General features: G+C 39.5%; 2 protein-coding genes across 4 annotated transcripts; one reads left to right on the forward strand and one right to left on the reverse strand.

Moving 5' to 3' along the window:
- Positions 1-214: 214 nt before the first annotated feature.
- On the reverse strand, positions 215-5,176 carry LOC118045125 (WD repeat-containing protein 26 homolog). Of its 2 annotated transcripts, none has more exons than XM_035053673.2 (5): positions 3,648-5,176; positions 2,295-3,045; positions 1,636-1,737; positions 730-1,359; positions 215-567 (listed from the first exon to the last, which is right to left on the reverse strand). In XM_035053673.2, exons 2-5 carry the CDS (start codon positions 2,955-2,957, stop codon positions 385-387), a joined length of 1,578 nt encoding a protein of 525 aa, XP_034909564.1. In that variant the 5' UTR covers positions 2,958-3,045; positions 3,648-5,176; the 3' UTR covers positions 215-384. The 2 variants fall into 2 exon arrangements, with proteins under 2 accessions (XP_034909564.1, XP_034909566.1); XM_035053675.2 differs by lacking the exon at positions 3,648-5,176 and adding an exon at positions 3,398-3,633.
- A 4,630-nt stretch (positions 5,177-9,806) lies between these two features.
- LOC118045124 (serine hydroxymethyltransferase 1, mitochondrial) lies at positions 9,807-15,637 on the forward strand. 2 transcript variants are annotated; one of them, XM_035053672.2, is made up of 16 exons: positions 9,807-10,067; positions 10,219-10,269; positions 10,367-10,453; positions 10,619-10,740; positions 10,873-10,949; positions 11,164-11,288; positions 11,760-11,852; positions 12,453-12,545; positions 12,663-12,860; positions 12,951-13,055; positions 13,890-13,955; positions 14,109-14,186; positions 14,383-14,494; positions 14,576-14,686; positions 14,796-14,964; positions 15,267-15,398. In XM_035053672.2, exons 1-15 carry the CDS (start codon positions 9,969-9,971, stop codon positions 14,939-14,941), a joined length of 1,563 nt encoding a protein of 520 aa, XP_034909563.1. In that variant the 5' UTR covers positions 9,807-9,968; the 3' UTR covers positions 14,942-14,964; positions 15,267-15,398. The 2 variants fall into 2 exon arrangements, with proteins under 2 accessions (XP_034909563.1, XP_034909562.1); XM_035053671.2 differs by lacking the exon at positions 15,267-15,398 and adding an exon at positions 15,439-15,637 and having other exon boundaries at positions 9,809-10,067.
- Positions 15,638-15,648: the final 11 nt, after the last annotated feature.

Here is a 15,648-nt window from a genome sequence, read left to right on the forward strand (position 1 = left end):
AATTCCATGATAGACACAATGCATGCGCGTATGAAAGCGTATATTGTTTTTTTTATTATTATTATTTATATGGGTGTCCGGATCAGCTTGCGTGCACCACGACTAATTTTACGGCTCACTGAACATCCTGCAAATCCAGTTAGCATGTAAGACACCGCGGGGTGACAGGCGTATACGATGAGGTTTGAACCTAGAATACAGATAAAAAAAACAAGTATCTTCAACCGTTGAGCCAAGAATTCAAGTACGAAAGCGTATATTGTTGAATAGCTGGCTGGCTGCTATATCTATATACAGTATGTTGCTCCTACAAACAAGGGTAGTTTACGCACGAAACTTGAACTGTATCAGTTTCCCATTCTGCTCGTCAATGACTTTGTGCCTTCATGATTTAAAACCAAATTGGTCCATCCTGGGATCTGGACCCCATATTCGAATTGCTCCATCATCGCTAGCTGAGGCAAGCATGTAAATATTTACTGGGTTCCAGCTCACACAGTTCACAGCTCCAGAATGCCCGTCCAGTGCCTGAATTAGTTTCCCTGACCCTCTGTGCCATACATACACCTGCAATATGATATTATCACGCATGATCATCTTCTATCTTACAATAGTGAGCAGATATTGATAATCTTACAATAGCTATCTATTCTTCAATTGCATTATTTGTTATGGCAAAGATCCTTCATTCTTGTGATTTATCTCCCGACTTCTTGAAAATAACAGTACCTGAGTATCCTCACTGCCACTTGCGATAAATGCTTCTTCGCATCCACCAAAACAAGATCTGATGATAAACCGTGAGCGTGTGTGACCCTTATACCTGGCCACAACCTGGGGATAACCCTCTAAGCTCCACAGATGGATTTCTTGGTTTGTAAGATTAACCAGAAGGAATTTGTTGTCTTTTGACAACGAGAACGAAGTAATCACTTCCTCTTCTTGAATCACTTTCCGACATCTTTTCTCTTCCCAGTCAAGGAATACTATTGTATCACCTCTGCATATGCTTACTATCATATCTCTGGCATCAGTTATGGCCATCTCAGATATCCTGAGTGTATTCTCTTCCCAACAGTCCAGCTCTGCTCCATTGACATCCCACAGGCTAAAGCTCTTGTTAGTCATACCGGCTAGTATAACCCTACCGTCCGGGGACCATGCACAGGAAATGAAACCAACACCAATTTTTTCGTAAACATGGAGGCATTGTCCCAAATTGGCATCCCATCGTCTGATAACCTCGTCTTCGCCACAGGTAAGTAGCTGGTTATCATCAGGGCTCCATGAAACCGTCAAAACTGGTTTCTGGTGACCTATGAGTGTATGCTTCCATGACACTTTACCTCCATCCATAACCTGAATCAGATTGGTTAATTTAATCTCTTATTCAAAGGGGGAAGATTAAAGTTAAATTTAAATGAAAACTCCAGTAAGGGCGGTGGTATTTAAAAATAAAAAATAAAAGAAATGATCGGAGAAGAAGGTGATGGTGATGATGAATCATGTGGCAGGAGATAAGCATTAGATCACCTTCAAAGGCATGCTTACCTTAAATGACCATGTGCTATGCAAACACTCAACATAGGCATGCATATATTCTTTTATTTAAAAAACATAAAGAGAAACACTTACCTGCCATATGATTGCTGACTGATCCTTGGATGATGATGCCAAATACTTTCCGTCATGTGAAAATTGCAGAAACCAAACTTCATCAGTGTGCACTTGCAGAATCTGCCCAATTAGCATAAAATTAGAGTATTCATGCAGCAAATTCACAGCAATGTGCAGTATATTCATGGTAAGATGTTGTGAAAAGCAGTAACAATGAATGCAAAAGCAGCACAGGAAATTGAAATACGAAAACAAATAACAACGATGAAAGCAAGAACATTAAAATTATTACCTAACCTAAGATTCTTCCGCATACGGGAAAAAAATAAACCATGGAAGCTTTACAAGTAATATTTCAAGGCAAAGAAACATGAAATTGTTACCAACAACACACTACTGTCCAAAGTTTAATTTTTACCCTTGTGGCTTTTTCTTTAAACAAAAAGAAAGAAGAAGAAAATACAGTTTGCAGCACCAAAAATGAATTCAGATGAATCACTTACAATGACAATCACAACCTGTCTTTAAAACAAACTATCGTTGTATCTTGAACATATTCAGAAACGATGATTAGATTCTAAATAAATATATTGTTGGCCAGTCAGATGCCAAAGAAAACAGATATAGGACCAAAAAAGGCGTTAAAGAAAGGACCATCAGCCTGCAAGACATCTAACCTGCTTTATTGAAGAAGGAAGCCGACCTCTTCCGCACTGATGATCCGGGTACAGAGAGAGATCACTATCAAAAACATTGTGAAACAGGCAAGCACCACGTTGCAGATCAAGAGCCTCCTCAACAATACTTTCTAACCTTGTTGGAGGAATCACGAGTGAATGGGGAAGCAAGTTCAGCAGTTTCTTCAGAATCTCTGACCTTGCACTCTCGGTGTCCTGATCAGTATTTCGATACCCTGAAGGAGAGATGATCCAGGCAGCAAGCTCATGAACACGGTTCAAATTGATTCCAAGAGGCACGATTTCTTTCCTCAGAACATTCAAGGCATCAAGCACATTGTCATCCATTCTCAGAAATTTGAGGAACTTCTGCTCCAATATCAAGAATGATGCCAGGGATCGAGTTGCTTTGTCCAGAAGACTGATTGTACACAACGTTTTCACACTTTCTTCCCAGTTCCCATCCAACACTTGCTTCTCAAGCAATTTAACCTCTGAGGAATCCAATGGTATTCTTGATTCTTCCTGCAAAAGGTCTGCAGTCATATTATAATTGAGTGAGTACAGTGCCCTTGTTATGATTCTGACGTATTCATTTCTTTTTATGACTCCTTTTGAGCCAACTGTCTCCACGTCCCTTTGGGAGGTAAGAGGCTGAGCCATCAGGTAACGAAGAGCAAGCAAGCTATAGAAATTGTAACGGGTGAGTTTTCCGAGAAGCTTTTCTACTCTCCCAAAAGCCACGTGTGATCTGTGATGAAAAGCAGACCAAGAATTAAATAATTGAATCGTTTTAGAGGCATTCATAACAAGCAAGAAAAGCGAACATAAATATGCATCAATCTAAAACTTGAACGTGAAGGCAAACAACAAGAAGAGACGCATGCATGTTCAATTCAAGAAAGAAGAGAACACCCAAACCAAACTAAACTAAAGATATGCACTCAAACAGAGAAAGAATTCAAAGAAAACACCCAAACTGAAAAGAGTGAAGAAAAACAATTTAAAAGAAAGAGAGGGAATTCAGGAAACTAAAACGATATCTGCTAATAGCAGGGGGATCAAGAAAGTCATGGAAACGGGAATTGAGCAAGGTTTCTTACCAGAAAGAAATTACCCAGAGAGACAAGAGTGCGTTTCTCCAAATCTAATGGAAATGGGGAGGAAGAGAAGACAATGCGCACAAACAAGGAGAAGAAATAAGAAGACGCAAAAGAAGAACAGAAAAACGCAGCCAACACCAAAAGCTACGTAGAGGGAAGGAAGAGTGCTGCTGTTTCTGCTAATTCTTTATTTTATGGAGTAGCATCTTTATCTTTTACTAGAGGGAGAGTAAAAAGATATTATATATACCAGTAGTAGGAGCAGTATATGAGGAATGGGCAAGAAGATGATACATAGAGGTGCCGCGCTCTCATTTGATTTCTTGCTATCCCTCTGTGATGTGAAACACGTGGCCCTTCCCTTCCCTCCAATCTGTTTGCGTTGCTCGATAAAGAACCAAACAGATTGCTATAAGCCTATAACTAACAAACACACACACACACAGAAGCCCACTACTAAACCGGCAACGAGAACTGTAAAGTGCAAACTGCTTTTTGATTGGCGAAAAAGAAACAGAGAAAACCAACTACAATTAGCCACTGTCTTCCACCAACAAATCAATCAAGTGAGAGGAAACGAGAGGAAAAGGAGGCGTGCGCCTAAAATTAGAAAGAAAGGGAAGCTTGGGAATCCCGGGGCATTGAGAACAGGAACAAGCAGCAGTGGCAGTGGCAAGGGAAGCCATGAACAAAATAACGATCAAAGGCAGTGACAGCGAGTGGAGGATGTGATGACTGGCATCTGGCTAGAAGAGGTATTCTTTTTCCTTGGGTTTTGATTTAATAATCAGAGCATAGGTAGGCATAGGCCATGGTTCTCCCTCGCACTCCTGTCCGAACGGGCTGCTCTCCTCTCTTTTTTACTCCCTTTCGTTGGGCCTGTTGTCCCGTTAATTTTTTTCACACTCTTGCTCTATTAAAATAAATTTAATATTTTAATTTTCTTTCAATAAATTTTGACTTAAGATAAATTATTGTAATTATTTTAATCGGGCTACAAAGATGAATTTAATCAGATAAGCATTTGGCATGTTTTCATTCCATTTAACAGTATCGATGATGTATTAAATGAGTTTATGTGGAATCGCGTATTCTTGAAGAGAACCAGTATGAGGGACTCGTTTCTGAAGAATAGGAGGATGGAGAGGATGGCTGTCCAATAATCAAACTTTCCGTAGAAGAGAGGAAACGAATCCGAGAGCCGTTGCGTCAAACTCTAATTGTCAAAGTCATAGGACGAAGGGTGGGTTATACGTACTAAATGAAACGTCTCCATGTCCTTTGGAGAATTCAGGGTGGCCTTAGTTTGGTGGATTTAGGAAATGAATTCTTTTTGGAAAAGTTTTCGAATGCGGAAGATCGAGACTTTGCATTGTTTGAAGGACCATGGATGGTGGCAGATCACTATCTTACCGTCAGACGCTGGCATCCTAATTTTGACCCTGATGAGGCTACAATAGAGAGAAGGTGGCGGTATGGGTGAGATTGCCTGACTTAGCTATGGAGTATTATGACAGCTCGGTATTATGGAAGATTGATAACCACATCGGTCGAACTTTGAAGATCGATAGGACAACTTCAATGGGTACTCGTGGAAATTATGCCCGTTATGCGTGGAGGTGGACCTAACAAAACAACTTTTAGCAAATTTCAAGCTGCGAAGGCGGATTCGTCTTATCATGTACGAGGGACTGCATTTGATCTGTTTCCATTGAGGATAGTACTATGGCCACAAGAAAGAAAGTTGTCCCCTTGTATCCCACACGACAACACATCAGGGTAGAGACAAGGAGGAAGAAGTTAATGATGGGGGTTGAAGGAGAACCTTAATAGTGGTGGCCAAGAAGCAGCTCCTGTGATCACATCGGAAGTGGTGGAAGCGTATGGACAGTGGATGGTGGCGAAAAAGGCAGGGAGAAAAATCAGCAAAAGATCGGATTCTAGGGAGATTAGCAGGCCGAGAAATCTGAGGAGATTTCCTCAGAAAGCCAGATCAGAATCGGATTTGATGTAGGGAAATAAGGAGATAAATGGGGCAAAGGGATCTCGTTTTAATTTCTTACGAGAAGACAATATGGAAATTATCATGGACTGAGAAAGCAAATAAGAAGTATCAGGGAGATGACGTGAATTCAGGGAAGTAAGTCACGATTCAAAGGTTGACAAGGAGTAACAAGGAGGCTGTTGGCATTATAAGTCAGGTCAAGGCAGCAAGCAGGCTGATAGAGGGACCTTGGGCCGCTAGCCCGAAAGAACATTAAAGGAGACTCTAATGGGAATGCTGTTGCAAACAAGAAAGAAGAGTTACTAAGGCTCATTAGTCAGGCCTAACATCAAGCCCAAATCAATAAAATGAACACTGGAACTATCATTAGCAAGGACACGTTTAGCCCTAATCATCTGCAGTTTGATACTTCGGTTAGCATAATGGAGGCAGAAGAAGCTCAGAGCTCCCGTCAATTTCAAGCTCCGAGACCTCCAGACGAACAAGGTAGAAATATTGTAATAGTAAAAAGAAGGTCCATGGTGATTAGGTTAATGTTTCAACAGAATCAATGGATGACATTCATTGGGAGGATACAGATATGGTAGAAGGAGATGCTGTTACCAAGGAAACCGTAACTTTATCATGAAGTAGAACGGGTTGTTCGTTTCTATCCTATATTTATTTTAATGATGAATATTTGTTTTTGGAATTGTAGGGGGTAGGGAACAGCCGATTCTGCTCCATAGATGACCTTAAAAGAGTAAACAAATTTAATATCTTGGCTTTAACGGATCCAGTGATATGTGGGCGATCAGGTGGCATTTGGATTCTTTGGAGGGTAAGCTTGAAAATTATAAAGTCCTCTAGACACCTCATTCACGCTCAAATTGATGATGGAGGCGGAAGGGTATGGTTTTGTACTATTATGTATGAAGTTTTGGCGTGGAAATAAGAAGTATTCCTGTTAAAAGATTATAATCTTATTCTGAGTCAGGAAAAAGTATTATGGTGTCAGAAGTCCTGGTGTCTATGGATAGCGCACGGCGACAGGAATACTTTTTATTTCCACGCCAAAACTCTAATTCGAAGACAGAAGAACAAGATTCATTGTCTAAAAGATGCAAATAATAACTGGCTGTGGGAGGAAGATAAATTGAAACAGATGGCAATTGAGTACTACCGGAAGCTGTTCACAAGGGAGGAGAGTTCAGCTAGCTAATAGTCCAAAATCTCTTTTGAATTTTCCAGTGCTTGACGAATGGGATAGACACAAGTTGAAGAAGCCAGTTACAGACGAGAAGGTGAAAAGGACGGTATTTGACATGAAGCCCTTAAAAGCCCCGGGTCCAGATGGCTTTCAAGCTCACTTTTATCAAAAACACTGGTTAGTGGTGGGGGATGATGTTAGTAAATTCATAAAAAAGATGTTCACAAACAGCAGGGATATTCCAGCAGTTATCGTAGAGTATCCTCAAGGAAGTTTAGGCAGGTACTTGGCAACCATTCAGAGGAGGCAGAAAGGGACCATCAATCTCTCATTTGCTCTTTGCAGACGATATGCTTCTTTTCGCTAAGGCTAGTGAACAACAGATGAGGAGAGTAATGGATTGTCTGAATTCGTTTTTTGAGGCTTCTGGTCAGAAGGTCAGCATCAACAAAACTAAAATATAGTTCTCTAAAAATACTTCGCCTTCTTTAGCGAAATCTCTTAGTAGTACCAGTGGGTATGCCATAACGAAAGACCTTGGTAAGTATCTGGACGCTCATGTTCTTCATCATAGAATAACCAGACAAACTTATAGTTATAACATTGAGAAGATGCCGCAGAGGTTAGCTAATTGGAAAGCCAAGATTCTATCGCTAGCGGGTAGAATTACATTATGTAAATCGGTGCTTGCTACGGTGCCACCTTACCCGATGCAAACTGCTCTGCTACCGGAATCTATTTGCAATGAAATAGAGAGGATTTGCAGAAGATTTGTTTGGGCGGATAGTACAGAGAAAAAGGCAATCCACTTGATCAAATGGAGTACTCTTTGCCAACCGAAATTGGATGGAGGCTTCGGGACGAGGAACATGCAGTCTATGAATAAAGCCTATGAAGCTTGGATGGGGTATTTTACATGACGCCGATAGCTTATGGGCTAGTGTCTTGAGGAGCAAGTATATTAGAACTCAAGAGGGCACGGACCAAGTCCATGCTAAAGGTAGGGATTCTCCTTTGTGGAAAGCCATTTGTAAGGTTTTTCCAGATGTAATTACAGGAACCGCTTGGTCGGTTCGTAATGGCAGGAATGTAAAGTTTTGGAGTGACAAGTGGCTGGAGAACTTCGGTCCTCTTATTCAGTATGTTCCTCAGGTATCTTCGGTTAACAATATCAATACAGCTGTCATGGATACGGTATCACCTAATAATCAGTGGTGCTGGGATTGGGAGGCTTTCGCACATCTTCTACATGTGCAAGTAGTAATGGGAATAGCCAGTTACCCACCTCCAGCTACTGATATGAAGGAGGATACGAGGTTTTGGGGCAGTTCAGCTAGTGGTAAGTTTACAGTGAATTCGGCATGTCAGATGCAAGAACAGCCCTCTAGTAACCTGCGCTGCAAAGATCCAACTTAGAAATTTATTTGGGGATGGAGAGGACCTGAGAGGATCAAGAGCTTACTTTGGATTGTTGATCATAATAGAGCAATGACGAACGAGATGGGAATGAAGAGGCATTTAACAGATAACCCGTGTTGCCGCCCATCTTGCCAGTCTTCAATCGAAACAATTTTACACGTGGTTAGGGACTGTCCAGCAGCTCGAAACATTTGGAGAAGGCTGGTGGAACCTCAACATCACAGTACTTTTTTCAACGCCAGCTTGATGTCGTGGCTGTTACACGATTTAGCTAATACGGCTGTCATGCGAGATGGAAGTCAGCGGGCTACAATTCTTGGTGTGGAAAGCACGCAATCAGAAGGTGTTTGGACAAGTGGAGGAACAGGGGGCTGACACTCTCAATGCAATCAGGCACATGGTAGCTGACATCAGGCGTGCTTACTCAGTGACAGATCAGGCCAGTGTTCGGAATAAAAGGGTTAACATTGTGGGATGGTTACATCCCCCACTGGAATTGGCTAAAGTTGAATGTTGATGGATGTAGCAGAGGTAATCCTGGAGCTGCAGGAGCTGGGGGTCTCATTTGGGATAACATGGGCTCTTGGATTAAGGGATTCGCAATTAACATTAACACGGGGTGTGCACTTCGGTCATGGCGGAGTTGTGGGCTGCGATTACTGGATTGGAACTTGTTTGGTTCCTTGGGTTGCGACGGTCAATATTTGAGTCAGATTCGATGGTGATTGTCAATCTGATTACAAGACACAATGTAAAGGTAGATGCCAACTATGCACCGGTGGTTAGAGCCAAAGAAACCCTGGTAAGGGAATGGGAAGTTAAAGTCCAATGTACTTTCAGAGAGGCTAATGTTGTAGCTGTCTGGTTTGATAAAAAATCCTTTTAGCAGATGGGGTTATATTCTATTGATCTTATCAGATCAATATTACCTCGTTCTTGTGCGTAAAGCCCAGAAATCAATAATAAGTTTGTGATTTGTTTTTTCGTAAATGATTGGTCGAGACCTTGAGGTCAGATTTGTAATCTAATTTGCTTGTCACCTCTTATTATCTTTCATAGAAAATTATTCCCAAGATGGCTTGTGTTTTTCTTTTCCAAAGAAAAGCTGAGAAGGAAATGATGGCACGTACATGGAAATTAAGAAGAACCAGATGTAAAACCTCAATCATCAATTTTATATATGGCAGCTAGAACCAAGTTCTTCAGTCAGAGCAGAAATTGCAAATTTACATGTAGCCTCTTCTCTTTTTTTTCTTACCATTCATTGAGAAAACGACGTAACCTGACTGAGTCTTGCGGAGATGGGAGGAACCTTACAATGACAGTTATGACTAGGAACAAATAATTTCCCTTTTTTTTGTATTTTTTTTTCCTAGTGGATAAGAGCAACGTTTTGAGTGGAAGGGATAGGAGAGGGAACAAGAGCCACTGGGAATTCCATCACTTTAGAGTTTTTTAACATGACACTTGAAATGAAAAAAGAAGGAAATATTAATTATACTGCTCTAGTTAAAATAAACCGAAAGCAATCCATGATGTTCGGTTGCAAGACGACTAGGTACTTGCACTGGGGAATACTTTTTATCTTTTTTTACTTCATGCTGCTTCATCTGTTTCTCTAATAATTTAATCATTTAATTTCAAGTATTTGATGATTTATTAGTTTTGTGGGGATTTATTTTATTTATTGTTGTTGATGATATTGCATAAATAAATAAATGAATAAAACAGGGTAGGAAGGTGAGTGCCAGTGGGGTCCATGAGAAGGGAGCGAATGGCACAGATAGGTGTTGAGATTTGAGACACACACCAAGGGAACAAAGTGAGGATGAAGGGATAAAGTGATAACTGAAGAAGCCACCAAGAGGAGAGGAGAGGAGACAGAAGACAATCAAGGTTCAAAAGAAAAGAAAACACTACTCCTAGCTAGCTTTGCATTCATTAATCAAGAACCAGAAATGGCAATGGCAATAGCCATGGCCCTTCGCAGGCTCCCCTCTTCCTTTGACAAGCCCCTTCGCCCCGCTCTCTTCAAAGCCACCTCCCTCTATTACATGGTGATCTCCTTCTCCCTCTCTCCCTCTCTCTCTCTTTAGTCATGAATCTTTTTTTAAACTTGCTCCTTTCTCTTTTCTTTTCATAAATAAAGTTCATTTTTACATGTAAATCCATGAGAAAATATTGAAATACTGGCTTTCTGTTTTGCAGTCTTCCTTGCCGGATGAAGCTGTATACGAGAAGGAGAAACCTGGTGTCACTGTACGTAAGATATTACTAATATATATACAAACTTTATATTTTTTCCATATCCTTTGATGACGAGTTAAGCTGCTCCTATTTAATTGTGCATTAACAGTGGCCAAAGCAGCTAAATGCACCCTTAGAGGTTGTTGACCCACAAATTGCTGATATTATTGAGCTCGAGAAAGCTAGGCAATGGAAGGTACCTCCCTACCTTGCTGCATAATAATTAAGTTCAAGTCAATAATATATTTACTTTCTTTCCAACTCTATTAAATTACTGCTAATTTAAGATTTATCTTAAATCAAATTAATCACTGTTTATTTTAATTGTGATTATTTATACGTATCCAATTGTGTGAAAAAGGGGCTTGAGCTTATACCCTCAGAGAACTTCACCTCCGTATCAGTGATGCAAGCCGTGGGTTCTGTCATGACCAACAAGTACAGTGAAGGATATCCAGGTGCAAGATACTACGGTGGAAACGAGTACGTCAAACTCAAACTACTTTCATCCCTACATCTTTTCATTCTCCTGTTTCTGCTGCAGGAGGATTAACTGCCTGCTCTGCTCACGATCGTCTCATTGTTTTTTAATGCTCTGTTTCCTTTCTTTTCCAGGTTTATTGACATGGCAGAATCCTTATGTCAGAAGCGTGCTCTGGAAGCATTTCGCCTGGATCCTGCTAAATGGGGAGGTACATTCATCTACTTTATCTATGCCAATAGAAACTTCAGATAATGCATTCTTCTGTTTTCTTTTCAACTATTAAATCTTACAAGAGATTGCTGGTAATTGAGTTGAGCTTGATTTTTGCATAATTAATTCTCTCTACTTTCACCTTCCTCTCTGCTTGTTTGTCATATGATCGAGCTTTTCTCTAATTCTATTCCCTCTGGTGCTGGCTGCAGTCAACGTGCAATCTTTATCTGGATCTCCATCTAATTTTCAAGTCTACACTGCATTGTTAAAACCTCATGAAAGAATCATGGCACTTGATCTTCCTCACGGAGGCCATCTTTCTCATGGCTATCAGGTGCTTCATGTTTTCTTCTTTATTCACTTTCCTTATTCAAATGCTCCCCTGCTAATTTATTGTAAGATTTGTTTTTAAGAATGTGTACTTCTCAGATGATAAATTGAACCTTTTATAATTGAGATACTCTTATAAGTATAAAAAATGTTGGAGAATATATAAATTATATCTTTATACCTCACTTTTGGTATAATATCAGATTTTTGATGATCAAATGGTTATAAATTCGAATTCCATCACTCTCATTCTGTTTGATAAAAAATGAAGCACAAGATAGTGTAGGACTATACAAGTTTCAAGTTCAAATGATTTTTACTTGAGAAAATATATTAGAGAATAATATAAATCATATTTTATAATCTCATTTAACAGTTTAAGCTATTGAGTTAAGATGATTCTTTAGCATGATATTAAAACTTTAATGATCTAATAGTTATGAATTCGGAAATTGTTTGTTTTCCTATTCTGCAGACAGACACCAAAAAAATATCTGCAGTGTCAATATTTTTTGAGACAATGCCATACAGATTGAATGAGAGCACTGGCTATATTGACTATGATCAGGTAACTTATTCCTTTTCCTTTTCACACTGAACTTTTGTAGAAAATCATGGAAGACCGGAAGAAGTTGTTGAAAGTAAACTGTGCTTCGTTGTCCAAACTAAAACTAAATTGGATTTATATCTTATGGCTTCGAAGCATCATTCTTTCTCCACTTTACTCAATAATTTCACGACATGTGCTTATTTGTATAATTTGGAAGTCAGAATGATAGGTACCGTCTACTACTACACAATGAATCCATGAAGCATGATCATGTTCTCTCTCTCTGTTTTTTTTTTTTTTTCCCAGCAGTTAAAAATAAACCATGACTGATGAAATTGTCTTTCAGCTTCGCAAAAATCTATCCTGCAACTGAAATAATCAGGGTAGCTTTTGATGATCTTTGTTTCCTGTGTTCGCTTTCAACTTTTTGCTGTTTCTAAACCCCATTTATGCAAACAGCAGCTATGTTTCAAATAAATACGGCAGTTTAATGTGTATAAAGAACTACGTCATGAATCACTACGATTCCATGTTCTTTTGTGCATATGTATTATCCATGCATATCCCTATCTAGGCGGAACAGGATGAGTATCTGATGTAAAAACTATGATATTGCAGCTGGAGAAAAGTGCCACTCTTTTCAGACCAAAATTAATAGTAGCCGGTGCTAGTGCTTATGCACGTCTATATGATTATGCACGCATTCGCAAGGTAACATCCCTTACATTTATACCAATCCAGTTAACAAATTTATGGATCAGGGTTTCTTTAGTTTTAAACTCCTTTGGTGGTTTATAGAATTTAAGTCTCTGTGTTGATCTTTAACAGGTTTGCGACAAACAAAAAGCTATACTGCTGGCCGATATGGCACACATTAGTGGATTGGTTGCGGCTGGTGTCATCCCATCGCCTTTTGAGTATGCAGATGTAGTGACCACCACAACTCACAAGTCACTTCGTGGGCCACGTGGGGCCATGATTTTCTTCAGGAAGGGGCTAAAAGAGGTTAACAAACAAGGGAAAGAGGTAAGATACTGACTGAAAACTCACATTTCATGATTATAGATTTGTATCTTTGAAGTGGAACTAAGATTGTCTTTTGAGTTCTTCCTATAGGTCTTTTATGACTATGAGGACAAAATCAATCAAGCTGTCTTTCCTGGGCTTCAAGGTGGTCCGCACAACCACACAATTGCTGGTTTAGCAGTTGCTTTGAAACAGGTCAGTTTGCTTATAAGATTGCCCGTCAGTTATAAACTCCTTCCTTCTGAAATAAAAGTCACATTTTGCGTTTTGTTTCCTGCATGTTGAGTAAATTAAATCCCCCAAAATCCTCCTAGATTGCTGTACATGTTAGAAACAGTTAGCAGTCTCCAACAGGGTGAATTCATCACTCCAAGTTATCCATATGCAAGCCAAATTTCTTGAAGTTCATAGTATAAAAAGCACTCTTTGATAGGTCAGCAAGTATAAGGGAGAGTGCACATTTAGGTGATAAATTAGGCTCGTGGCTGATGGCCTCTGAGGTCTACAGTAACCACTAAGCAGGTTTTCAAAGTGTTTGGTACTGGTACGACACAGGCAGGAAGTGTTTAAGAGGCAGTATGGGGGAAATTATTTCTCACGATAGCCCTAGCCAAATTTTTATCTCGTTAAAACTAAGGTCTTTGCCACCGAGAGCATATTTTTCACGAAGAGAACCATTGTGCAGATGCTTGAATTGGCTAATATTGGAGTGGCTGGTGGTGTGAGACCAGGTTGCTTAGATTTTCCTCTCGTTGATTAGGTGTTTTGTTTGATATTGCAGGGCTCGGTTACCCCGCATTTCTGTTGTGTTTCTTTTTGTGGGCTTTTAGCCCCATATTTTACCCCCCCCCCCCCACCAAAAAAAAAAAAACAAGGAGGAGAAGAAAGCTAAGTCTATGGTTACTGCAGTCACGCACTTCCTTTTATACTCCTCTTATGCAAAAATAACAAGATTGTAGCAGGGATTGTATTCATAATTTACACTCATATTAAAAGCTATTCTTATATATCCCTACACTATACATGCAGGCTACAACTCTGGAGTACAAAGCGTATCAAGAGCAGGTTCTCAGTAATTGCTCAAAATTTGCTCAGGTATCAGATTATGAGATATAACAAAAAAGAAAAAAGCATATCAAAACTTTCTCACTCACCCAAATGACAATTTTGAATTATTAAACTTCTTCTCGTCAGACTGTAGATCAAATAGTTTTACTTTAATTGCTTTGAATGTTATTGATATTGCAGAGTCTAGTTGAGAAAGGCTATGAACTTGTTTCTGGTGGAACTGAGAACCATTTAGTTTTGGTGAACCTGAAGAACAAGGTAAGAGGATGTTCAATTTGAAAGAATTTCCCTTGTGCGTTAACCCAAATGGTAAGAAGTGCATTAAGACGATACTAACTGAGCCAATAGGACATTGGTTGTGAGGTTATTATTAGTTTCCAACGTGGAAAAAAAAAATCAGCGTTTTCTTTTCACTTTTTTTTTTTTTTTTTTACAAACATTTGTTTTCATGCAGGGTATTGATGGCTCCAGAGTTGAAAAGGTGCTCGAATCTGTTCACATTGCTGCAAACAAAAACACTGTTCCTGGTGATGTGTCTGCCATGGTTCCTGGTGGCATCAGGATGGGTAAGGGCCTTTACTTGACACGACAATGCTCTATGATTTTATTTAGAGCGAAGTTTCTTGATAAATGCAATTGCACGTCAGGAACACCGGCTCTTACTTCTAGGGGGTTCGTGGAAGAGGATTTTGCTAAGGTGGCAGATTTCTTTGATGCTTCGGTGAAGTTGGCAGTGAAGATGAAGGCTGAAACCAAAGGTTTGTAGATCTTCAGTATCTTTCCTTGTTCTCTCAGAGCTTCTTTATTCATCATGGCTGGTTTTGTTAAGGCTCTTGAGTCCACTGATTCACATTGCTTGCAAACCAGGGACAAAGTTGAAGGATTTCCTAGTTACAATGCAGTCTGCTCACTTTCAATCTGAGATTTCAAAACTCCGTCACGAAGTTGAAGAATATGCTAAGCAATTCCCAACAATTGGATTCAGCAAAGAAACCATGAAGTACAAGAATTGAGCAACTGATTCTCTCTACATAAGGTACTGCTGTGGATGAGGCTAAAATTATGGAGGGTCAAAGGCTGCTTTAATTTCTGTCTTTTTGGCAAGATAATGTTCAAAGGTGAATTTTATCTTTGATATGAAGGGAGTCACCTCGACAAATACATAACATTCAGCACATGTGCTGATTGCTTGTCCCCGAAACTCTGCATCTTCTCATTAAGGACACTGCTTTCCTGATATGCTTTTTAAATTTGTTCATAAAAATGTTTTTTCCTGTAGATGTGTAGTAGAACTATAGAAATCAATGCATCTTTAAGGTTTTTATTTGAACATTTCAGGTGTCAAGGTGCCATAAATAATTAAACATACTGCCGAGACGAACTGCTTATCCCCCCAACTGAAAGAAAAACCTGCAATTGTGCTGAATCTTTTGTTACTGCCTAGTAGAAATCATATTAGTTATTATCTTATCCATGTCTTGTAATTACCCGTGCGCTGCTTTGATTCCAGATGAGTTTTTCTACTTGTTGGAGGTGGATGGATGATAGATGGCATTAACTCATGGACCTTGTATCAAGGATGTGAATTCTAGCGCTCTTGTTGCCTATTAATCCAGAAAACCTTGATCTGTGTCTTCATTAGATGTATATATATGTACACACACCTACCAATGCTAAGGAAAGCAATAAAGAAATTCCGTCTTCATATATTGACATAAAG

The sequence above is a fragment of the Populus alba genome, chromosome 8 (assembly GCF_005239225.2).
Source record: "Populus alba chromosome 8, ASM523922v2, whole genome shotgun sequence".
Classification (NCBI taxonomy): domain Eukaryota; kingdom Viridiplantae; phylum Streptophyta; class Magnoliopsida; order Malpighiales; family Salicaceae; genus Populus; species Populus alba.